The 24,501-nt window shown below is 41.7% G+C and overlaps 4 protein-coding genes and 2 long non-coding RNA genes across 6 annotated transcripts; 2 read left to right on the plus strand and 4 right to left on the minus strand.

Moving 5' to 3' along the window:
* The first annotated feature begins 347 nt into the window (after positions 1-347).
* LOC129728941 (26S proteasome non-ATPase regulatory subunit 2) lies at positions 348-3,509 on the plus strand. The gene is made up of 4 exons (XM_055687418.1): positions 348-569; positions 649-2,980; positions 3,042-3,160; positions 3,218-3,509. The coding sequence occupies exons 1-4, from the start codon at positions 492-494 to the stop codon at positions 3,398-3,400; spliced, it is 2,712 nt and encodes a 903-aa protein (XP_055543393.1). The 5' UTR covers positions 348-491; the 3' UTR covers positions 3,401-3,509.
* On the minus strand, positions 3,430-4,133 carry LOC129728942 (DNA-binding protein SMUBP-2). Its single transcript, XM_055687419.1, has one exon. The coding sequence runs from the start codon at positions 3,998-4,000 to the stop codon at positions 3,500-3,502; it is 501 nt and encodes a 166-aa protein (XP_055543394.1). The 5' UTR covers positions 4,001-4,133; the 3' UTR covers positions 3,430-3,499.
* A 3,758-nt stretch (positions 4,134-7,891) lies between these two features.
* Positions 7,892-9,946, plus strand: LOC129731749 (Golgi resident protein GCP60). Its single transcript, XM_055691994.1, has 7 exons — positions 7,892-8,001; positions 8,140-8,393; positions 8,450-8,496; positions 8,550-9,204; positions 9,262-9,383; positions 9,444-9,615; positions 9,671-9,946. The coding sequence occupies exons 2-7, from the start codon at positions 8,216-8,218 to the stop codon at positions 9,925-9,927; spliced, it is 1,431 nt and encodes a 476-aa protein (XP_055547969.1). The 5' UTR covers positions 7,892-8,001; positions 8,140-8,215; the 3' UTR covers positions 9,928-9,946.
* Positions 9,947-10,302: 356 nt separating this feature from the next.
* Positions 10,303-13,918, minus strand: LOC129731750 (uncharacterized). Its single transcript, XR_008729081.1, has 5 exons — positions 13,590-13,918; positions 13,365-13,531; positions 13,194-13,309; positions 10,775-13,133; positions 10,303-10,705 (listed from the first exon to the last, which is right to left on the minus strand). It is a non-coding gene; the product is annotated as an uncharacterized LOC129731750 (long non-coding RNA).
* A 3,847-nt stretch (positions 13,919-17,765) lies between these two features.
* On the minus strand, positions 17,766-19,889 carry LOC129729317 (ras guanine nucleotide exchange factor R-like). The gene is made up of 2 exons (XM_055687827.1): positions 19,006-19,889; positions 17,766-18,966 (listed from the first exon to the last, which is right to left on the minus strand). The coding sequence occupies exons 1-2, from the start codon at positions 19,887-19,889 to the stop codon at positions 17,766-17,768; spliced, it is 2,085 nt and encodes a 694-aa protein (XP_055543802.1).
* A 215-nt stretch (positions 19,890-20,104) lies between these two features.
* Positions 20,105-21,341, minus strand: LOC129731327 (uncharacterized). The gene is made up of 4 exons (XR_008728998.1): positions 21,046-21,341; positions 20,821-20,987; positions 20,650-20,765; positions 20,105-20,589 (listed from the first exon to the last, which is right to left on the minus strand). It is a non-coding gene; the product is annotated as an uncharacterized LOC129731327 (long non-coding RNA).
* Between the last annotated feature and the right edge of the window lie 3,160 nt (positions 21,342-24,501).

The raw sequence follows: 24,501 nt of genomic DNA on the forward strand, positions 1-24,501 counted from the left end.
AGTCGGTGAAAAAAGACGAATTCGGTGATTTAATATAAGTGTGCAGTGTAATTTATTATAAAAATTCAATTTGGTTGGACACCCTATGTCTGTTTTTCATCTTGAAAACATTCATTAAGAATATCCATATTAATTTGTTGACATGAAAACGCCAGTTTGTTAGCATTCGGCAAGATATTCTCTAAGATTGCAGGAGATTCAGATTCAACAAAATTTTAGATTATCGATTAATTTTTTGAAAATAGTGTTGAGCCCCTTGGGTTTTAGAGCTGTGCTTACCATTAACAAGAAACAAAAATGACGTCTTGTCGACATCGAGTCGACACTCACTCGACGAACTTCATGACAGCTAGCGCAGGAGCTTCATAACCTGAAAAGTTTTCAGTGTTTTCACAACTCATCGCTTTGAAACGGTTTACTAAAAAGGTCGTTTATTGGTGATTAGTGCATCGAATTAATCGAAAACGGTTTGTGCAAAAGCTAGGTGAAACATGTCTACCGCTGAGAAAATTGAAGAAACCCCAGTGAAGGGTAAAACTAAGGAGAAAGAGGAGGAAAAAACGGAACTGGTAAGTTGGTGTTCTATTGATGGCGGCACCACATAATGGAAGTTGCACTGTCATGTTGATCCTTTCTCTTCCACCACAGAGCGATGAAGATAAACAGCTGCAGGATGAGTTGAATATGCTGGTGGAACGGCTTCAGGAGCCGACGGTAGAACTGTATATGCCGGCTCTGGAAACCTTGGCCCGACTAATCAAGGCATCTACAACTTCTATGACGTCGGTTCCAAAACCGCTGAAGTTTATGCGTTCGCACTTCGAAACGATGAAGGAAATTCATAAGAAAATGACCGCAACACTGAAGGACAAATCGACGTCCAAGCTGTGCGCGGAAATTATCTCGGTTCTGGCGATGACGATGGGAACCGGGAAGGAGTGTCTAGTTTATCGGTTGCTGTGCGATGACAGCAACGAAAGCATCGGCGATTGGGGTCACGAATATGTGCGACATTTGAGCGGGGAGATAGCTGGTAACTGGCCGGAAACAACGGAGGATTTCAAGAAACGTTTGATTCATCTAATTCATCAGATTATTCCGTACAATATGGCCCATAATGCGGAGGCGGAGGCGTGCGATTTGTTGATGGAAATTGAGCGACTAGATCTACTGGAAGCGTATGTGGATGAGAGCGCCTATCCGAGGGTGTGTCTGTATTTGCAAAGTTGTGTTCCTTACGTACCGGAACCGGAGAATATGAGTTTGCTGAAGTGTGCATTAAATTTGTCCCGGAAATTTAACATTCACACCCAAGCCATGCGTTTGGCCATGATGATTAATGATCCACAATTGATTCAGGATATTTTTACTTCTTGCGCCGATTTGGCCGTACAAAAGCAGCTGGCTTTTATGCTTGGTAGACAGCAAATCTTTCTGGAGCTGCCGGAGGGTTCGAATGATTATGACGATTTGGTGGAGATTATGTCGAATTCCCACCTGAACAATCATTTCCTAAATTTGGCTCGAGAATTGGATATTATGGAACCGAAGACACCGGAAGATGTCTACAAATCGCATCTGGATAACTCTCGTACCCCGTTCGGTTCGTCGCAGATTGATTCGGCCCGGCAAAATCTGGCCGCTAGCTTTGTGAATGGATTTGTCAATGCTGGCTTTGGTCAGGATAAGCTTCTGATGGAGGATGGAAATAAGTGGCTCTATAAAAATAAGGAACACGGAATGTTGAGTGCCACTGCCTCACTTGGGTTGATTTTGCTTTGGGACGTTGATGGCGGTTTGACTCCGATTGATAAGTATCTCTATTCGAATGAAGATTACATTAAATCCGGTGCGCTACTGGCTTGTGGTATCGTTAATTGCGGTGTCCGGAATGAGGTTGATCCAGCACTGGCTCTGCTGTCGGATTATGTGCTACATCAGAACAGTACGATGCGTATTGGAGCCATACTTGGGCTTGGTTTGGCCTATGCTGGTTCCAATCGATCGGTCGTGTTGGAGCTGATCGGTTCTGTGTTTAGTTCGGAGCGGCGTACCGGTTCCACCATGGAAGTGATGGGTATTGCAGCGTTGTCTCTTGGAATGATCGCCGTTGGATCCTGCAATAGTGAGGTGTCGGAAGTCCTGCTGCAGACTATTATGGATCGTTCCGAGTTGGAGCTGAAGGATACTTACGCTCGGTTCCTACCAGTTGGATTGGGATTTGTTTATCTTGGGCGCCAAGAAGCGGCTGAAGCCGTCATTGCAGCACTGGAAATTATCCAGGAACCTTTCCGCTCGATGGCCAAAACAATGGTTGAAATTTGTGCTTACGCTGGCACTGGAAATGTACTGAAAATTCAGCAACTGCTGCACCTCTGTTCGGAGCATTACGAACCGGCCACAACGGAAAGTGAAAGCTCCTCGTCGAAAAAAGATGCTGCAGCAGCGGCAGCCGCTGCCCAGAAAGAAAAGGAAGACAAGGAGAAGGATCTTTCCGGTTGTCAATCGGTGGCCGTGCTTGGAATTGCTCTGATTGCGATGGGAGAGGAAATAGGCTCGGAAATGGCTTTCAGATCGTTTGGAAATCTGCTGCGTTACTGCGAACCCTGCATCCGCCGAGCCGTTCCGCTAGCTTTGGGTCTCATTTCGGTGTCCAATCCTAAGTTGAACATTCTGGACACGCTGAGTAAATTCTCCCACGACAGCGACGCAGAAGTTGCGCACAATGCAATCTTTGCCATGGGATTGGTGGGAGCGGGAACAAATAATGCCCGGTTGGCTGCGATGTTGCGTCAATTGGCTCAGTATCATGCCAAGGATCCCAACAATCTGTTCATGGTTAGAATTGCACAAGGACTGACCCATCTGGGCAAGGGAACACTAACTCTAAGCCCCTATCACAGCGATCGACAGCTGATGAGTCCGGTGGCCGTGGCTGGCTTGATGGCCACTCTCGTATCCTTTATGGATGTTAAGAACAGTAAATGACCATTCAGTACAGTCAGTTATAAAGGAGATAATATTTATCGTTTCGTCCACAGTTATCCTGGGAAAATCGCACTACTTGCTCTACACTTTAGCCACCGCAATGCAACCGAGAATGTTGATTACCTTCACGGAAGATCTTAGCCCATGCCCGGTTCCAGTCCGTGTTGGAATGGTAAGTCTTACAAACATGGAAATTCCCTTTTATGTTTAACACTCTCTCTCCTCACAGGCCGTAGATGTTGTTGGACAAGCGGGCAAACCAAAAACCATTACCGGCTTCCAAACGCACACCACTCCGGTGCTGCTGGCGATGGGCGAACGTGCTGAACTGGCCACCGAAGAGTACATTTCGCTAACACCCATCATGGAAGGTTTCTGTATTCTGAGGAAAAACCCCAATTATACTCCCTAAGAGACAAGGATCAACTTTTAGCAAACAAATTTTGCGAATGCGATGAAAAGCCTACACGTACATTTATTTAACTTTCTAAGTATTTGAATAAACTACAGTTCAAGACTTTCCCCTGCGTCTACCTCCTCCACCCCGGCCACGCCCAGATGACGATGCTTCCGTTCCCCCACCCCCAGTGGGTTTAGCCTTTCGCGTCAAATTCATCTGCTTCAGCTTCTGATCGAGTCGACTGTGTGCCTTTTTGAGATCCTCCTGAGCTTGAACTGTTTTGGCCGGTAGTGGATGTAAAAATTCTTCCCTTTCCTGTTTTCGGACGGCATCCCCACATCCGTGTACCTCCGGCAGACCATGCTTGAAGCAGAACCGCTGCCGGCAGAATTCACAACTGGTGCCCATCATGGTGGTTTTCTGCTTGCACCGCTTATAGTCGCATGTTTGATCGACGGTTTTCACCGCTTCCAGCACGCTGTCCAGATTTCGATCCACTGCACCACTCGGAAGGGGTTCTAGGATTTGCGTCGCTTTGGTTACTAGTTTCGGGTCCGTTGACAGCTGGAGATCGGTGGCTGTTTCTTCGGGCGCCTCGCCGGGTTTGCTCATATTTATTGCTTTATCTAAACAAGTTGGCGATCTATAAACCCGAACAGGACTAAATCGTGAAACCTGTTTTGTTTTGATGTTTTGCGGTACTGCCGAATCGAATAAGAAAACACTGAAGTAAAGGCATTTGAAACTGAGCTGTCAAATTATAAGAACACTGAGAAAAAAAACGGAAAAGAACTAGCAATAGAGATAAGTGACTTTTCACCTACGCACACTAGTAAACGTGTAGACCCAGCTGCTAAAAACATAGCATTGCAAACAAAACAGCTATTGGTAAATATTTTCCTCAACTAGTTGCACTAACACATTCGTACGTAAAAAGGTCTATACTCATGCGGAGAGAATGTTGTGAGCCAAACGAACATGTCAAAATCCGAGCCAAACGAACAAGAAAGGTAACACATTGAGAGGTATTGATATCAGGTACAATGAAGAATATTTTTATTTTCACACGTTTTTCGTGTTCTTTTACTAAATAATGAATTGAGCATGCTTCAAAGTTGCTTTATCACAGTGATTTTTAACTGGTGGTTCACAAACCTTTTGTATGGTCAATACCTTCACGGCATTCGTGATGCACTTTATTATTCCCCAGGACTTCCACCGTCAAAATCAGCTATACAAATCGAATGAAAAAGTTAGTCAACATTGCGCTTTGAGAAGAGATCTGGCACCCCTGACATGTGAAATCTACACACGCTCCCTAAAATGAATTCAAAAATGATTAGAAAACAATTCATTTTCATAAAAAGTGGAACAACACGAAAATTGAGTAACTCTGTTGTTATTGTGTAACCATAGTATGGGCAAATACTGTGTATTTATTATTCAGAATAATGTATACAATTGAACTCATTTTTTGTATTTAATAAAACTCATTTAGTTCTTAAAAAATATCAGTTTATGTGTACAAAATTATCCATTTATTGAATTTAAAACTACTCAGTTTTAAAATTGAAACCTACACAGATTTAGATTTTGAAACTATCAAATTTTTGAATAGAAAAATATTCATTTTTGAATTTAAAACTAACCATTTTCAGAATTTAAAAGTACTCAGTTTAAGAATTGAAAACCACTCAGTTTGAAATGCGATGTTAGCGTAGAGAGGGAGGTTTGTGCCGGTAACAGTCAGAACAAAACAAACAAAATCTGAACGGTGTCTAATTATATTTATTTTTTAAGTATATTTTGCTCTTTTTTTGTGATGCATAATCACTTGATATTTTACTCTCCCACAATTTTCCTGATGACACGAACAACCTGAAAACTTTTGGTTCTTTAGAATGAATAATGAAAAAAGTTTATATGTGTACCTTAAAGATTTTTAAAATGTCCGTGACCACCTTCCTAGCGATTTTCTCATTTTTTGGAATCACTCAAACAGCCACAAGAATAGATAACACGGCCGCAAAGGCTGAATAATGGCGCACAAATGTTGAATCATGGTGCCGCCTTTTCACTCGTGTCAAATAATGGTGTCGTTTTTTCATGCTTGCTACTCAAAATTGAGTTATAGTGGTAAATTCAAAAATGAGTTATTCTAGATTAATCTAAAATCAGTGTAAAAATTACACAGAATCACCAAATGCGGTATTCATTTTTTGACGTTTCCATGCAACTTATGAAATTGAATTAAAACTAATTCATTCGCCGTGTTACTTTTCACGAGCGTGTGAGCCAAACGAACATGTCAAAATCCGAGCCAAACGAACAAGAAAGGTAACACATTGAGAGGTATTGATATCTGGTACAATGAAGAATATTTTTATTTTCACACGTTTTTCACAGTGATTTTTAACTGGTGGTTCACAAACCTTTTATATGGTCAACAAAATAATGATCAATTATGGTCAAAGTATATAAAATTTAACCTAAATATAAAATTTAACACCTTCACGGCATTCGTGATGCACATTATTATTCCCCAGGACTTCCACCGTCAAAATCAGCTATACGAATCGAATGAAAAAGTTAGTCAACATTGCGCTTTGAGAAGAGATCTGGCACCCCTGACATGTGAAATCTGCAGGTGTCTGACGTTTAATGAGTATCCCGTATCCAAAATCCTAATGCAATAGCGTCATTTGTTCAGTAAACAACTTAAAAACCATGAATATTTCGATCACAGTGCAGCTCTATCATGAAGATATATTACCGTGTAAATGGTGCTAACCAAAATTATCACAATGATGATTGTCATTACTGGCAAATCTTGTTGTTTCTTGCTGTGCCAGTGGAACCACAATGTCAGTGGTACCGCTATAAAATTTGGTAACGCGACTTTTATATCGGATTTGACGTTTATAGCATAGCCCTGGAAATCTAGTTGCCAAATTGGCGGCTTTTTCATCGCTTATCTCTCTCTCTCTGAATATCGCTAAAAAGAACATAAACGAAGAATTCCGGACTACTTCGTGATTAGGGCGAATCTTACAATGACTACAAAACTCAAAAAAGACAAACAAAGTTTTCAATCACAAATTCGAATCCTAAATAACGGTGGAACAATCTATTTTTCATCCAAGTACTCTAATAAAGGCAAAATTGTTCTAGCTTTGTACATGGTAGACCTAAAAGTTGAATTTCAGTCGCTTTACATTGTATATTCGAAAATTTATAGTTTCGCCCTTTACTATGCAACTTTGGGATCATTCAAATAATACATAACGCTCTAGGGGGTGGGGGGGTATTCGGCGGAGCGTTATATTGCATGTGGCAAACATGTAAAATTGCGTTACATGGGGGTGGGTGGGTATTGAAAATTGCCAAATTCCGCGTTATGTAATATTTGAATGGTTCCTTTTTCGATCTGCTCGAAAGTATCGCCCTTTACTATGCGCCTTATTATGATTCGGTCGAAAGTATCGCCCTTTACTATGCGCCTTATTTTCATTTGCTCGACAGTATCGCCCTTTACTATACGCCGTGTTTACGTTATTGTATTGGAATGCGCCCTTTGCTTTTAATGTTATTTTGTTGACAACTTTGATTCCGCCCATTCATCAAGACGAAGTCAAGTTTCGCCTTTTACTAACGTAAACAACAAAAAGGGCGTATTGTTCATTCTATTTCGTTTTGATACAAAGTAGATTTCGCCCTTAACAAACATCGTACTTTTTAATAGTTAGATAAGAGATAGATTATTTTTTCGAAGTATGAAGGTAGATAGTAGCTCACTTCATACGTTTTCGGTAAAATCTCTATTTTGTTACAGTTTGTTAGATTCACCCTTATCACGAAGTACTCTGGACTTGTCGTTTTTGAACGACGTGTGCTTAGGACCATCTTCGGCGTAGTATGTGAAGATGGTGTAGGCGAAGAATCAATCGCGAGTTGGCTCAACTCTACCGCGAGCCCAATATCCAAAGAGTCGCTAAAGCAGGAAAGGTACAATAGGCAGTACATTATGTAAGATTGCCGCATAATAGTCTCGCAAAAATGGGTTTGTCTCGAATCCAGACGGTACAAGAAGTAGAGGCGCACAACGAGTAAGGTGGTTGGACCAAGTGGAGCAAGACCTCGGAAATGTAGGACGCTCAAGAAACTGGAGACAAGCTACCATGGACCGAATGCGTTGGAGTAACATTTCCGCATAATCAATAACTCGTGCCTAACAACTAGTTCCGGATATAGTCAGGACTGTATGGGTTAAACCATCCGTTTACGATTATTGATTATGCGGGTTTTACTTAAATAATGATACGAAAATGTACCTGCAAACTTTCAAAGTGATATCTCCCGATGTTTACATTCTGCTTGTTCCGCTCTAATTGCAAATACCTTCGGATTTTAAAAAGACAAACGACAGAATCGGATTTTTTAAATTACGCTTCCAGAGCTGGTAGCCCTATTGCAGTCTAACAACATTTCACGCACACACTCTCGTTCGATAGCAAATCTGAAAACAGAACTTTGACAGCTCATCTTCTTTTTGCAAGAAAAAAGGTTTGCCTTTATTTTTCCAGAACATCATCATCAGCAGCCAAATTCTACGTGTAAGTTTTTTCTTTCTAAGAATTTTTTGTGCAATTTTGATGCAGAAAACAGCCATTGAATAGTTCCATTACCATCTTTTGTCTTTCGGTGTGAGTTGAAAAAAACAGAAATTTTTATTTCGAACCGCTTTCCAACAGGCTGCAGTAAAAGTACCGTAATAATCACCCGAAAAGAGAGCGGCAGATAGTGGGTGGCAAACACGACGAGCGGAACATGATAAGCCCCCCTGATGATAGCGCAGTAATGGAACAACTTCCGGTACGGCAACTGTCACTCGGAGCGGACAGCGCCGCAGACAATGGCAGTGGCTCGGACAGCGAAGACAGCAAAATCCTCAAGTGGAATCTGCCCCTGATGGAACTATACCGCATGGCCTGCAGCTTCTATAAAGGTGAGCAAGTTTGTGACAATCTCTTGAAAGTCCTTAATTTTATGTTTTTTTTTCAGAAAAATCGGGCAAAGCGGTTCACTTAAGCTATGAGGATAACTTGAAGGTAAACTAAAGCACAGTGCAGTTTAATGTATTAATAATTTTTCCTCTTTGTAGTTGGTTGCGTTTACGCAACAGGCGGCCCACGGGCCGGTGGATCCTGCTAAAGTGCCTCCTTTGGGAATGTTCGATGTTATAGGAAAAGATCGCCGAATTGCCTGGCAACATTTGGGGACAATTACGAAGCTTCAAGCAATGGAAGGCTTCATCGATTTGCTGGATCGGCTATGTCCGCTCTTCCGACCGACTGTGGAGGCTATCAAAAAGGATCGCGAGGAGAAAGTGCGTCAAGCACAGGCAGAGGAGGTGCACCGGCGGGAACAACTCGAGCAGGAAAAGGAGAAGTTAGTCGAGTTGAAGCGAATCGAGGATGAACGGAACCGCGAGGAGTTGCAGCGACGCCAGCTACAAGATGCTTTGAACCAACAAACGTACCATCAATTTAAGGACTATGCGGAGAAACAGTATCCCGTGAATCCGGAGCAACAAGCGTTACTGATTAGACAGTTGCAGAATGAACATTACCATCAGTATATGCAGCAGCTGCAGGCTCAGATGGCGAGTAATTATTCCCAACTGAAGCCAACCAACGGGGAAGTTGAGACGGAATTGGATGGTAATGGAATTGGTCAGTTAGATCAGGCTGTCAGTGCAAAAGAGGGCAGTCAGCCGGAATACAAAGAGCAATGTGACAGCGATGAAGAGTCAGGAGGTGCGTTAATAATGTGGTATTTGTTAATGCAATTAGCAATTGATTTTTTTTTCGTAGAATATGCTGTCATAAATCCGGCTAACATGTGGACTAAGCCGGATATAAAACTTTTCAAACAGGAAGTTACTTCTGGCAAAGGCGACGGAGTAATTCGGGTTAATCACGGGGACACTGTAACGGTTAGTAGAATTATTCTGATTTGTTTCGCTTGTGATTTAAACACTGCATTGATTGACTAGGTTCGAGTACCAACTCACGAGGGTGGTTCCTGTTTGTTTTGGGAATTCGCCACAGATAATTTTGACATCGGTTTTGGTGTTTATTTTGAATGGGGCAAGCCAGCAACTACCGAAGTTTCGGTATACATCAGCGAAAGTGACGAGGATGACGATACGCTCGAGGATGACGAAGGTAATCTGTTAAATTTAATACTTCACAACTAAATCTTATCCTTTGATCTCTACAGTCGTCTGCACGGATGATCTGGAGTGTGGTGGCCAGGCACAGCACAAACAGTACAGCAACGGTGCCAGTAGCAGCACCCTAGCCAATAGGAACCCAATTTCCATTATCGTGCCCATCTATCGGCGCGAATGCCAAACAGAAGTGTACGCCGGATCGCACAGCTACCCTGGGGAGGGAACCTATCTGCTCAAGTTCGATAATAGTTACAGCTTGTGGCGCTCCAAAACGTTGTACTATAAGGTTTTCTATACCCGATAATTGAATCGTTTTATATTATACCGGATGCGGCCCCCAGCAGGAAAGCACGTTCCTTTAGTTCCGCACCGCAGATAGCTGGTCCCCACTGCTGAAAAAGGGGAGCAAATTTGTCCGATTCCTCACTTCATGTCACATACCTTAGGTTCTCAACACAAGTTACTTTATTTTTTGTAAATCGCATAAAGTACCTTGAAATGTTTTTGCACACTTATGACATAGCTAAAACCCAAAACTACTCAAAACAACACAAAACCGTAGATAAATTGTATTGTATCTAAACAGTTGTTCGTTAGTTTAATGGATTTTAATTATAATTCATGTCTCTACTACTGGGAGTAAAAGATATAGATTATATTGATTGTAGTAGCAAAAAAGTGATGAATTGTTTCCAAAAGCAAAATATAACAGAGAGGGCGGAAGAAAAAAATAGATAACTAAATCTAGTGCAATAGACAGGTCAAAACATGATATTTCATCGTCGCTGGAAAACCTGAAATCCGGTGGCAGGTTTTTCTTTTCCTACACCACTTGGAATAAATGTTCTATGAATATCTATATTATCTATAGATTTGCTGTGAATGGACAAACGACACATAACGCATAACATGGTGGATAATAAAACAAATACGAAAATGTTTTTCGGTGTCAAAAAACCTTGTTTTTCTTGTATTTTTAGTTTTGTCTACCATCGTTAAACGGTCGGTGGCGCCATACTGCTCCGGCTAAGACCACCATGGGACCTCATAGGCGACTACTATATTATGGGCAATGATAGCGGCTGGAAAGGGAACCCATTGAAAAAGAATTATGAGTTCAAATAAAAAACCGACGAGTGTAGAAGGATTACCCTTTGCTCGTAAAGGCATCCAGCGGTCTCCGCAGAAAAAGGCAGAGACGGATGCGAATACGTCTGTGTCCACACCGGACATTTCGGTACACAAGGCCGTTGAAAAGTGCTCTTGTTGTCTTGTTTTAGCTTTGACCAGTTTTTGTTTTCTTTTTTTTTCAATTACCAAAGCAAATGTCAAATCATATCAGCTCACTCTAATGTGAACGCTCGAGGTGATATCCGATATCAACTGGCGACATCAGGTGATATCCGGCGTAGTCTGAACAATGTCAGCGAGTTGGCTCGCACCAACGCGAACTCTCATATGCAATAGACCATTTTACAAGACGTTTCTGAACTGAATTCATGAATGAAATTTTGACAGAAAGCACGAAACCGCTGACATAACGCACATAAAAGCATCATCAAAATCAGCAAAATCCGTGACACCTGTCAGTTCGTAAAATGGTCTATAGACCTTTTTACGTACGAATGTATTAGTACACCTAGTTGAGGAAAGTATTTACAAATCGCCTTTTTGTTTGCTATGCTATGTTTTTGGCAGCTGGACAAATATTCAGTTGAATACTTATTATAAGTTCTAAACTCGTTTCTGAATGAATTTTTCATTCGCGATCATGAATCGGGGGAAGCTGCTGAACATTATCGACCAAAAATGGTAAAAAGTGATAAAAAGTCGGAGCAACGAGATGCGATGATTTACAGTTTGGAGGAAACAAAAGCAACTTTACATGAGTTTACACGTTCATTAGTGTGCGTAGGTGAAAAGTCACTTATCTCTATAGGGTGTTTTAGGGGTATGTATATTATTTTTTCTTTTGATAAGAAATTTCAAAAGAAATACATAATCTTCTGACTTTTTCTCAATTTAAACAGCAAAACTATTGAAAAAATCGATTTAGAATTTTAACAACTGTAAGTGGTTTCAAGACATACCCTACCGTCAAGAAATCATAACACAGGGAGGCCAGGTCATTTTTCAAAAATCTTCTCACTCCACAAAACAATGTTTTTATACATAGGAAATCTGTAAACACGGTCCCCGTTGAATGTTTACAAAACTTCCAGTGACACATTAAATCGAGTGCGGTTAATCAATCGACTATAGACCTTTTTACGTACGAATGTATTAGTGCACCTAGTTGAGGAAAGTATTTACAAATCGCCTTTTTGTTTGCTATGCTATGTTTTTGGCAGCTGGACAAATATTCAGTTGAATACTTATTATAAGTTCTAAACTCGTTTCTGAATGAATTTTTCATTCGTGATCATGAATCGGGGGAAGCTGCTGAACATTATCGACCAAAAATGGTAAAAAGTGATAAAAAGTCGGAGCAACGAGATGCGATGATTTACAGTTTGGAGGAAACAAAAGCAACTTTACATGAGTTTACACGTTCATTAGTGTGCGTAGGTGAAAAGTCACTTATCTCTATTAGGCTTCCACTTATTCACATGCGCTCGAATGTTTTCAATATTAAGACATGTCTTCACGTCTGGCATCCCTGTCATAACACGTAAACCAGGCAGCTTCCCCCGATTCATGATCACGAATTAAAAATTCATTCAGAAACGATTTTTGAGCTTATAATAAGTATTCAACTGAATATTTGTCAAGCTGCCAAAAACATAGCATAGCAAACAAAAAGGCGATTTGTAAATACTTTCCTCAACTAGGTGCACTAATACATTCGTACGTAAAAAGGTCTATGAACTTGCCATCTGTATGCCGTTGGGTGAACTAAAGCATATCCACTCGGAAAAATATCATGGTACTCCTTATCATTGTTGCTCTCTCTATCTAACGTTACATTAAAATCAGTTGGCCCTCTGGCAATCTGTCCAACTACGCAGGGGCTATTCCGTGCCAGGATACAATAGTAGATTTCGGTAAGGGAACTAGGAGGAATTAACGAACTCAACTGAATTAAAACGATATGACTCACAAAACAATGCGATAAGGGAGTGCAGCTTAACATAAGAAAATCAAGTTACATTGCTAACTTAACTCTATTGGCATACATACATTTTGCCACCCTTTACAAAGTTCACATCTTTAACTTATTCATATCGGTGGGGGCCCCTTGATGTTGACTTTACTGTACTCCACACGCTGCCACCGTTGCGCTAGATCCCTTTCTGTCTTGCCTAATCGGCAAGCATTGCGACGATCGTGTAGTCGGCTCCTTCGTGTCCTTGCGGTCTCGCTATCGCACGTATGGTTGGCGGGAACGAAATGCAGTAAATTCGGCTCAATCGGTCTTGCCTTTGCAGTCCCTAGATACTATCACTACGCTCAGAGAGTCTCGTTGCTGTGGCACGACCGAAGCACCCAAGCCTGTAAATTAAAGGCCCTCTAGGAGGCCATGTGACGTCATTCATTTGCTACAGAAACGCTGCAATTTATATGATGTACCTTTCGAAGGCCTTTGGGTGTCTTGTGTTTACTCTTTCGATACTTAAATCCAACGCAGCCGAGTCTCGTTGTGGCTTAATCTGTCGTCGGAGATCACTAGCTTATGCCGTATAACTCTACACGAAAGAATTGAGGTTATGTTCTCGCCTAGGTCGTAGTTATGAGAGTTACCTTGTTTCTTGGAATTCGCAACTCTCGTAGCAAATCTATCTCTCCAAACTATACGGATGTTACGTGCAAGTCTTGCGATAGCTCATAGGGAACTTGGTGTATTGATTGGAATGAAGTCAAACGTGCTCGCGTTGCATGCGGTTATCCGAGAACAGATCGGGTGGTCCCTTTGCGATTAAAAGGCACCAAATTAGCTTCTATTGCATGGGCATTTGAGTGTTTTACCTTTTGTTTGCGGGCTATTGGTGTAACCTGCCAAATCGTGATATGCGATGCGACAAACCTTCTATTTCGAGCACTTCAGATCGGCTTCTTAAGGACGACCATAAACCACCTTCACTCTATGACTGTACCGTGCAATTGTCTGAGCCAAGCTTTGTTCCCGAGGATTATCGTTGCAGAGCGAGAGCGGGCAAGCGGGATTCATGTTGTGTTTAGAGACTTCTAGCGAGAGACTGGTCATTATACTCGCTTCGATTTGGTAGCGATGTGAGTGCATGCAATTCGTAGAGCTTGCACTCGAAGAAAATTTACGGTATTTTAGTCGGCAAAATCTCGAAGTTGTAACACAACATCATGCAAGCGGCAACGAAATTTTTGCGGAGGCTTGCATCCGCAAAAATTTCGTGTGAATGCTGACGTAAGATTTTGAAGAGGCTGTTCGATTCTTACTCTACACAATCTCGAACAAATTTGCTCCCCTTTGGGAATCGATGATTGCCGCTTCTTCACTTCCAGGAACTTGTATACAGATCTTATTAGCTAAAGGTAACTGCTGCTCTTGCTACACCTTTTGGTGCCAAATACTTCCAAGAATTTGATACTCGCTAATAGACTTAGCTGAAGATTTCTAACACTAGCTTATATCTATTTATATCTAAGGCCGATCGCATTTTCAAAATCTGTGTTATAGTTTTGAGTTGGGCGCCAGAAATTACGCCGAGTAAATACATAATAAGCATTTTAACTGAACATTGATTTATAGTGAACTTGCAGATTGAGTACTTTGTTAGTGAGTCATTTTAAAACAGTTTGGCACTTGCGGTGTTGTAATTTGCTTGAGGCGACTAATGTTATGATCGTTTTAGAAGAAGCAACGTTATGGTTAGCGTTTGCGTGGGTGACTTGTGAGCTTTGCGTAGTAACTCCACTCCTTTCTGTCTGGTGGATCTAAGGAGGATTTTGTTTGAAGTTGTGGACGATAGGTGGTTTGTGCTGACCGTGATCGACAGGGTTCCAAGGCTAATCGTATAGGGCCTCTGTTCGAACAACGGCATCAAGTCCTGTGGCGGAATCGCTCTTGGTCTACAATTAAACTGCGTGCATAGCTGGTTAAGTAGATGATCAATCTGGTTTGATGTCCTTTAAGTGATAGACTCCGATTCTCGAAGTTTTAATCTCTTCCAATAGGTAGTTGTTGCAGCCTTGGACTTGTCGTACAATGCATGGTATGAATTTTGCTCCTAACTTCTTCGTGCGGTGCTCCGCTGCCTGGGATAATTGAAACGAACGTCTCCAGACAACATCCCCTACGTTGAAGCTTCTGTTTCGCGCTCTTAGATCGTATCGCTTTTTGCTATGTTCGTGAGCTGCCCTGATTTTGGCGATTACAAATTGTTGAATGTTCTGTACTGTCTTAATTCGCGCCTTTTGTTCCTCCTCGGGATTTTGCAAAGCGTTAAGCTGGGCCAGTGGATATTGGTCCGTAAACAGGATGTGGTCGCGACCGAAATTACAATAGTACGGGCTGCATCCCAGCGTCTCGTGTTTTGCCGTGTTAATAGCACAAACTACCTGCTGAATATGTAGGTCCCAGTCTCTTTGGTCCTCATCTAAGAGCGATCTAACACACGTAATCAGCGTGCGATTCGTTCTCTCTGCAGCATTACACATCGGTGTGTAAAATGCTGTTCTCATGTGGATAATGTTGTACCTCTTTAGCAGTGACTGAAATACATGAGAGAGGAACTGTGAGCCTGAATCGGAGACTATGATCCTTGGCGTTGAGAAGCGATGAAATACGTACTGTTCCAGGAAAGTAGACATCTGCTGTGCATTCGCTGAGCGAAAAGGCTCCGTGATGACAAACTTAGTCACCCAATCGACGATGACCAGGAGAACGGTATTTCCCCTTTTCGAGCGAGTCAGAGGGCCGATGTAATCAATCGAGATCAGTTCCCATGGTAGTTGTGCTGGTTTTGTGCTTCCTAAGGTTGGTGTTAGCGTGGCATTAGAAGCTTTGCTGGCTTTACATACCTCGCAAGATTGCACGTATTTACGCACGTCTTTCGCCATCTGAGGCCAGTAACAATCTCGCTGTATGCGATTGAGTGTGCGTTCTGCACCAAGATGCGCTGCTGTCGGGATGTCATGATTGCGATGCATTATGTCTCGCCGTTGATGCGTTGGGATCACTTTTTTCCATCGATGACATTTACCTCCCGATTCGTCCTTTGCCGTGCAGTTTTTATAGAGTTGTTCTCTTATCACCTTGAAATCTGGAAAACTATCGGGGTTCGCCTTGACATCTTCCGCCAGTTTATTATACCATACATCTGAATGGGCTGGAATTGATGAATCGATCATATCTATTATCTCCACTCGACTCAGACAATCCGGTACGACGTTTGAACTTCCTTTGCGATATTTTATGTCGAATGAATAAGCGTTCAAGCGAAGAATCCATCTAGCTAGAAGCGGCGTAGGATTTTTCATGGTTTTCAAATACGTTAGACTCGAGTGGTCGCAGTAAACAGTGAAGTGCGTGCCCTCTAAGTATCCTCGAAACTTTTCGATTGATCGAATGACTGCGAGACACTCTCGTTGCGTTACAGAATATTTTCGTTCGGACGAAGAGAGCTTCTGTGAAAAGTAGCAGATTACTTTCTCATCTCCTTCGACGTCTTGGGTGAGTACGCCTCTAATTGCAACGTCACTTGCGTCGCACGCAATCGCGAAGGGTTTCGAATAGTCCGGGGTCGCCAGGACCGGCGCCGAGATGAGATGGCTCTTTAGTGTCTGAAATGCTTTTTCGCATTCTTGTGTCCATCGGAATTTGATCTTGGCTTTCGAAGTTCTTAATGAAACGGCGGTACCAGCCACACATGCCGATAAAACGTTGGACTTCTTTCTTTGTTGTAGGGGACGGAAACTTGCTGATTGCTTCTATCTTCTCCTCGTCCACGTGCCAACCTGTCTCGTCCAGAACGTAACCCAAATATTTCAGGCTTTTTCTGCCGAACACGGATTTTTCCGCATTGATTGTCAGCCCTGCCCTCTCCAACCGTTTTGCAATTTCCTCCAGAAGATCCAAATGTTCCTGTAGTGTTTTGGTAGCAAGCACCAGGTCGTCAAGGTACACGAAAACCTTCGGTTCGAGGTCAATGAAAAGGTGACTCATGACCCGCGAAAGAGCTTGACTGGCCGTTGATAGTCCAAATGGGACCACGGTGAATTGAAAATGTCCACGTTGCGGAATTGTGAAAGCGGTTTTCTGTTTAGATCCTTCTTCTAACGGTATTTGCCAAAACGCAGACTCCAAATCAATCGAGGATAGAAAGGTCGATCCACTTAGAATATTCATAATAGAGGCTATATGTGGAATCGGATAAGCCTCCTGCACTATGACTGAATTTAATTTTCTTGCGTCTAAGCATAGTCGCATGGAGCCATCCTTTTTCTTGACTGCCACTGTAGCACTATTCCACGGACAGCAAATCGCATTTTCGATGACGCCTAACTCTAACATCCTGTCCACTTCTTTGTTCAAATTGTCCAACACGAATTTGGACATCGGGTAATGTTTCTGCTTGAACGGGGTCGCGCTTCCTGTGTCAATTTTGTGGTAGTACAGGCTCGTCTTTCCTAATTTGCCTTTTCGCTGTGAAGTCGGAAACTTCTGAATTACTTCCTTTAACCGCTGCTTTTCATGCTCTGACAAGGACTCTTTGATCGATTGCTCGGAATTTAAGTTTGCCGTAACACCGCACACGGTTGCTTTTACGCCGAAGTGCGACCAGAAGTCCATCCCTAAAATGCAGATGGAAGGCATCGTTTCAACAAAAAGCACGGGTAGAACACGGCTCCTGTTATTGTAGAAAATGGGCACTTGGGCGAAAAACGATACTGAGTGGGCTGAGTCGTCTGCTGTTTTTACTTCCCCCTTGACGGGAAATTGCTTCAATCCTAATTCGTCTGCTATTTTGCACATTGCACCTCCCATCAGACTGCAGGTTGCGCCGCTGTCCAGGAGCCCACGTATCTGTCGACCTAAGATGCTGATGAATGCGTATGGACGATTGTCGCTGTTGTGCGGATTAATTACGATCGATTCTACTTTACTGAAAGCTGGTATACTTAAGAGTGAAGGGATGTCGGTTTGAATGGAAGAGACCCCGCCCTTCATTGAGGGTTCTCCCAACTGCGGTTTCCCGGATGCTGCGGACCATTTGTCGAATCTAGCTGTCTCCATCTCGAGATACATGCTTCGCAATTGCGAGTAGTGCAACCTTTTCTTCCACAACTGTAGCAGAAAAGGTAATGTTTCGGGTTGGGACAATTTGGATAAGTGTGACCAGGTTTTTCACACTGCCAACATATGATGCTTGGTGTCCATTCCCTTGTACGTTGCTCTCCACTGGTTGGTGGATGTGGATTCATTGCGGGCCTTTCTCTAGAGTTATTCTGTAAACGCAGTGCGTTCACTTCCTCCACATTGTTAGAATCTACCTCATTACGTAGAGCAATATCGTGTTGAAGCATTTCGCGTTCTAGAATGTCCTGCGGGTTCAAATTTTCTTCTAGTTCCGAGCTGAGTTCCATTGAGTTGATTTGTGCTGTGTAATGCGGTTGCCGGTTGAACGATGGCCGGTTAGGAATGTCCATCCTGTTTGTCCCCGGACGCTGTTCTGGTTTGTTCCAAAGTGAACGATAAGTTGTAGCAGATCTACCTCGCATGGAGTAAGATCGCGACACTTCGAAGTCTTTACAGACTGTGACCAATTCTCTAACTGTGCTAACTCTGGAGGCTGCTGCTATGGGGGTGTAGTCTGAATTTAGGTGAGATTTTACGATAAATAGTCTTTCTGTCTCTGAAATTGCTGGCTCTACAATTTCGAAGGCGGCTACTAGGTCCCTGTAAAACGTGGTGAATGATTCGTTTGGGCCTTGAAACCGCAGATATAAGTCTTGCTTGATGATCTCGGAATAATTTGGTGGTAGAAATTCCTGTTTAATTTCCGATTTGAACACCTCCCAATTGGTTAGGTGCAAGTAAGATCGTGTGTACCATTGAAGAGCTCTCCCCTTCAGCAAATGCTTGATAGAACGCAGGAGGGTTTGCTCCTCAATTCCTTCGGTGTCCGCGTATGTGTTTACTTGGTTTAGGAATTCGCCCAATTGTATGATATTGGGTTGACCCGCATATTCGAAAGGCCATTTGTGTACTGGTTGTGTAAACCTATCCGAACTTTGTGCTTGTCCACTAGAGCGTGGTGTGTTTGGTCTATGTTGTGTTCGCAAGAAACGCATAAAATCATTCCTGAGATCATGAGGTAGCTGATCTACTCCTGGAATTGAATGCAATAGCCCTGGTTCCTGTTGCCTATTCAAATCTAACGAATGATTCGCTGTATCGCCTAACTGACTGAAATTTTGCTGCTGTTGTTGTAGATGTCCCATCTGGTTTTCCAGCTGTTGCCGCTTTGCTCTTTCTTGTTGCAAACGATGCTGCAGCTCCTGTTGCTGCAGTTGCAACTGTTGTACTTGCTGTTGATGCATCTGCTCCTGTTGATTCTGCCACTGTTCCCACTGATGACTCTCGTGCTGTTGTTGCTGTTGCCGTGAGAGCAACTGTTGCTCTTGTTGCAATTGCAACTGCAATTGGTGCAGTTTTCGCCTTTCGTCTTCGAGTTGATGCTGAAGCTGTTGGTTTGCCTCACGCTGTTGCTGCATCAGAATTTGTTCTGCCGTTTGCTGCTGCGGTGGCTCCTGATTTTGAATCTGTTCCTGCGTTTGTTGGGATTCCTTCATACTTGATTGCAGTTGAGGATTCTCCAGTTTTTGTAACGTTTCCGCGTCACCCGCAACGTCACCCGCATCGCCTTTTACCTCTGAGTTTGTGGTTGGCTGATTCATCAAAAAGTCTTGAATTCTTGCTAACGTTTGCTTGATTTTAGCCAACGATTTGTTTGCATTTGCTACGATCAAGCTATCGGTAATTAGGGAGAGACGAAGCTGATAGTGCATTAATCTCGATCGGCACATCTTCAATTGTTCTGCATTGTTTTGCCTGATGGCCATTTCGACGTTTAACAGAATATTTTGTAACCTTGCTTGGCATTGGTAAATATTATCTACGTCGGACATAATGTGACTAGAAGTTGTCGGCAAGGAAACCGACTTGTTTTTCAAAACTTGACGCAGCCGTGTTAGTTTTCCTAATTTGTCCTGTCCTTTTGTCTCCTTTAATCCTCGTATCCTCCACTCAAAGTCCAGCTCATCGTCTGCCAAGTGCTCGAGCTCCATGGCTAACTAGCGATTGCTATTTCGAGTCTTTACTCACTAATCACTTCCTCGATCACTTGCTACCCCCTAACGCATTTACCGTTATGTCATATAGTCTTCAACTTATGTGGGTTTTTAGGTTGGGCGCCAATGTTGCTCTCTCTATCTAACATTACATTAAAATCAGTTGGCCCTCTGGCAATCTGTCCAACTACGCAGGGGCTATTCCGTGCCAGGATACAATAGTAGATTTCGGTAAGGGAACTAGGAGGAATTAACGAACTCAACTGAATTAAAACGATATGACTCACAAAACAATGCGATAAGGGAGTGCAGCTTAACATAAGAAAATCAAGTTACATTGCTAACTTAACTCTATTGGCATACATACATTTTGCCACCCTTTACAAAGTTCACATCTTTAACTTATTCATATCGGTGGGGGCCCCTTGATGTTGACTTTACTGTACTCCACACGCTGCCACCGTTGCGCTAGATCCCTTTCTGTCTTGCCTAATCGGCAAGCATTGCGACGATCGTGTAGTCGGCTCCTTCGTGTCCTTGCGGTCTCGCTATCGCACGTATGGTTGGCGGGAACGAAATGCAGTAAATTCGGCTCAATCGGTCTTGCCTTTGCAGTCCCTAGATACTATCACTACGCTCAGAGAGTCTCGTTGCTGTGGCACGACCGAAGCACCCAAGCCTGTAAATTAAAGGCCCTCTAGGAGGCCATGTGACGTCATTCATTTGCTACAGAAACGCTGCAATTTATATGATGTACCTTTCGAAGGCCTTTGGGTGTCTTGTGTTTACTCTTTCGATACTTAAATCCAACGCAGCCGAGTCTCGTTGTGGCTTAATCTGTCGTCGGAGATCACTAGCTTATGCCGTATAACTCTACACGAAAGAATTGAGGTTATGTTCTCGCCTAGGTCGTAGTTATGAGAGTTACCTTGTTTCTTGGAATTCGCAACTCTCGTAGCAAATCTATCTCTCCAAACTATACGGATGTTACGTGCAAGTCTTGCGATAGCTCATAGGGAACTTGGTGTATTGATTGGAATGAAGTCAAACGTGCTCGCGTTGCATGCGGTTATCCGAGAACAGATCGGGTGGTCCCTTTGCGATTAAAAGGCACCAAATTAGCTTCTATTGCATGGGCATTTGAGTGTTTTACCTTTTGTTTGCGGGCTATTGGTGTAACCTGCCAAATCGTGATATGCGATGCGACAAACCTTCTATTTCGAGCACTTCAGATCGGCTTCTTAAGGACGACCATAAACCACCTTCACTCTATGACTGTACCGTGCAATTGTCTGAGCCAAGCTTTGTTCCCGAGGATTATCGTTGCAGAGCGAGAGCGGGCAAGCGGGATTCATGTTGTGTTTAGAGACTTCTAGCGAGAGACTGGTCATTATACTCGCTTCGATTTGGTAGCGATGTGAGTGCATGCAATTCGTAGAGCTTGCACTCGAAGAAAATTTACGGTATTTTAGTCGGCAAAATCTCGAAGTTGTAACATCATTTCAGTGGTGAGCTTGACCATATTCTCACACCCAGAAAAATATCATGTTACTTTCAATCAGATTTGTACGGCGGTTTTCAATCGACTTTACAATATAATCTAGATGATTTGCAATTTCAATTTATCACAACAACACCGCAAAGAAACCTCGCGTAATTTTACAAATTAGCATGAGTCCCAAAATGTAAAAATCTCATAGATACTCTCATCGAATTGTCGAAGGTGACAAAAAGAAAAAAAAGCTTCACATTCACAACTGTGATTATTAGCAAAATCGATTTATCATGCTCAATCCGCTAGATGAAAACGAAAACAAGATGGCAATACCGTATAAGGTTATTGAAAATTAGATGACAGGACCATACAATGATATTGGAAAACATGCTTCACCTTCACCACCTTGTCATCACTAAATTAACAGTATATAAATTAGTTCAATTTTCGTTCACGCGCAGCGAAACTCGTGTCCACTGCATACTGCAAGAGTAACGTATTGTGTACTAGTCATCTTTGCTTATGATTAAAAACATATTGTTGAAACGACTATGAACGATTAGTCATACTATCATCAAAATAAATAATTCATATCATGGTCATCTCATACATTGACATTTATTTTAGTCCTGTTGTAATCAACGAAGGAAAAAAATCACCTCTAGCGATTAATGAATACATATAAAACAAGCCTAGGATGCGTTGACATCGTCGTCAGTAGGCGAAAAACAAAGTATCGGTGCTGGTGCACTCTTTTTGCTTTCCTCTTTACGATATATTTCTATTCATTAGTGTACACCACAATACGTGGTTCTCAATGTGCACAACTCGGTATATGAAGTTATTCGTCTCTGTTATAGAGAGTGATCAGAACTTGTTATATCCTTATTCTTTTGACTCATGAATATGATTTTTTGTCAGAAAAAGAAAGAAAATGACAGTGTATGCTCTCCTACTCTCGCTTAAACTCAACCGCTGCCGAAGTAGTTCCTTCCCCCACACATTCCTCTCACCGCACCACACCTCTGCTGCTGTTCAGGCGTGATTTTCTCCTGTTGCTATCCTTTATTCCCGTAACTACCGGCCTATGGAGAGACAAACGCAACGATCGAATCGCTTCTCAGAGCTGATGTAGTCTAGTCATGTGTTTGTTTTCTCCCAGAAACCTATGCACCCTATCATCATTTCATTATAGGTTGAGAGGATTCGAGTTTAGTCCCGGCCTGTACACATCGTGAAGTGCACATATGATGAATAAACGACGATTGCATCATATTCGTTTCGGTTCCATCACTGGTTGTAATAAATCATTATTATTACACTGAAACAAGTCGACATATATTCTCTATTAAATTTGTCCAATGAATTTAACGTACCATAAAATCTCTTAATTTTATATGATTCCATTAGAAATCCATTTGTAAATTAAATGTGATACAATAGTTTTTACGAATTGCACAATGAAATAATTATTATCGGATTTTCACATCCATTTTATTTGATATTCATTTACGTCTGATATGTGTCGCAAAAATTTAAATTTACCGGCAATATTGCGGAATACATTTCATAAAGTAGATATATAAAACCGCCATGTTTCGAAACCAACATATAAATCTTATTGATAAATCCAATCAAAAACACACGTCTCCGTGACTGTGGACTTCTTGTCAGTTTACTTGTGAAGTTTTGTTTTGACGTTTGGATTTGGTATCGAATAATCTAGATAGTTATTCAAAATGGCTACACCACGAACAGACGGCGTCTTTTTGGGCGATTGGAAGGATATTTGTTTATCTCCAATGGTTAAGTTGTTTTTCTATACTTCATTTGAGTTCAAACTTACATAGATATTCACAACTATAGATCACACCGAAGAAATTGGCACTTATCAAATCGTAGGGTAAGCAACGAACAGACCATTGGAACTGGGATCAAGTGGCCAACGTTGAACCGGTAATTTCTTTTTTATTATTCATTTGTCAGGAAGTCGGTAATGAAATCAATCAAAAGTTGTGACCGCCACTGACCGACGTAATTCATTTTTGCCTTAATTTAAAGGGTTGCCGTTTTACAGTCAACATCCAAGTACAAATTTGTTGAAATAAATATTATTTTTATAATAAATTCTTGTATCTTTCATAAACAAACACTTCGATTTGTTTTCATGTACATATCATATGAAAGAAACAGTCCCTTTAGTGGAGTTATTTCTATAGGATAATAACAAGGAATGCATGAGATTTTCCTATGAAATTGTTATTGTATGTCAAGATATAAATTATGGCATTTCCAATGAGTCTAATGGATTATATGTTGTTTAGTTTTTAAAGGGTTTTCTTATCTATTTTAAAAGCTTGGTAGTAATGTGAGTCTATCAGACGATCCTATGAAGAATACATGACACATTTTCGATAACATCGTTTTGATTGGAAGTTCCAATAGTGCAAATTTATAACACTCCCATATAATATGAACAGGTGAGATTATTTCAGTGTATCTAGACCATATAGATTAGTCTGTTAAAAACACCGCACAAATCTGACTAAGCCTAAAATAATAGCAATTACCTTAATATTTTTCTGTGTGTGCTCATTAAATGTAGTTCACCCAACCGCCAACATCCTCGGAGGGGCGCCACATTTTTGTTGCCCGTATTGTTGGTTGAGTTGGATATCTATGTTTCAATAATCTAAGCTAAAAGCCAGCAACAGCAATAGAGCTTTCTACGCCAGATCTCACCAATACAGGCTTAGTCTGTATCATAATAAAATCGATTTGTTTTCAACCGAAAAATCAGCTGATATTCAATGTCGAAAAATATTGCACTTATGAATCCTAGTTCATTAGTGTTACCTGTTTTAACAAACTTTGTTTTAGTGGAAAACCAGATAAAATAAAACTAAAAACCGGCTTACAACTTGAATAAAAGCTCGGGGCAGGAGGAATTTTTTTGTAACTACCAGCGTGTTGATTATTTGCAACCAAAATTAAACTTGTATTAGTGAAATCGACCACTAATACTAGCGCAGATAGGAAGGTCTGTCACTCTGTGCACTACTTGCCAGTTAGTGAAAATTCAAAACAAATATAATTTTTCAATTTTAAAATCAA

Source organism: Wyeomyia smithii, chromosome 3, assembly GCF_029784165.1.
Source record: "Wyeomyia smithii strain HCP4-BCI-WySm-NY-G18 chromosome 3, ASM2978416v1, whole genome shotgun sequence".
Lineage (NCBI taxonomy): Eukaryota > Metazoa > Arthropoda > Insecta > Diptera > Culicidae > Wyeomyia > Wyeomyia smithii.

Excerpts from the sequence above, each read along its gene's own strand:
- LOC129731749 (XM_055691994.1), top strand. The coding sequence starts at position 8,216 with ATGATAAGCCCCCCTGATGATAGCGCAGTAATGGAACAACTTCCGGTA. Across the intron at positions 8,394-8,449 it reads GGCCTGCAGCTTCTATAAAG|AAAAATCGGGCAAAGCGGTT; the intron begins GTGAGCAAGTTT and ends TTTTTTTTTCAG. Across the intron at positions 9,616-9,670 it reads TACGCTCGAGGATGACGAAG|TCGTCTGCACGGATGATCTG; the intron begins GTAATCTGTTAA and ends TGATCTCTACAG.
- LOC129728942 (XM_055687419.1), bottom strand. The coding sequence starts at position 4,000 with ATGAGCAAACCCGGCGAGGCGCCCGAAGAAACAGCCACCGATCTCCAG.
- LOC129728941 (XM_055687418.1), top strand. The coding sequence starts at position 492 with ATGTCTACCGCTGAGAAAATTGAAGAAACCCCAGTGAAGGGTAAAACT. Across the intron at positions 2,981-3,041 it reads CTTTATGGATGTTAAGAACA|TTATCCTGGGAAAATCGCAC; the intron begins GTAAATGACCAT and ends TTTCGTCCACAG. Across the intron at positions 3,161-3,217 it reads TTCCAGTCCGTGTTGGAATG|GCCGTAGATGTTGTTGGACA; the intron begins GTAAGTCTTACA and ends CTCTCCTCACAG.
- LOC129729317 (XM_055687827.1), bottom strand. The coding sequence starts at position 19,889 with ATGGAGCTCGAGCACTTGGCAGACGATGAGCTGGACTTTGAGTGGAGG. Across the intron at positions 18,967-19,005 it reads CAGCAGCAAAATTTCAGTCA|GCAACAGGAACCAGGGCTAT; the intron begins GTTAGGCGATAC and ends AGATTTGAATAG.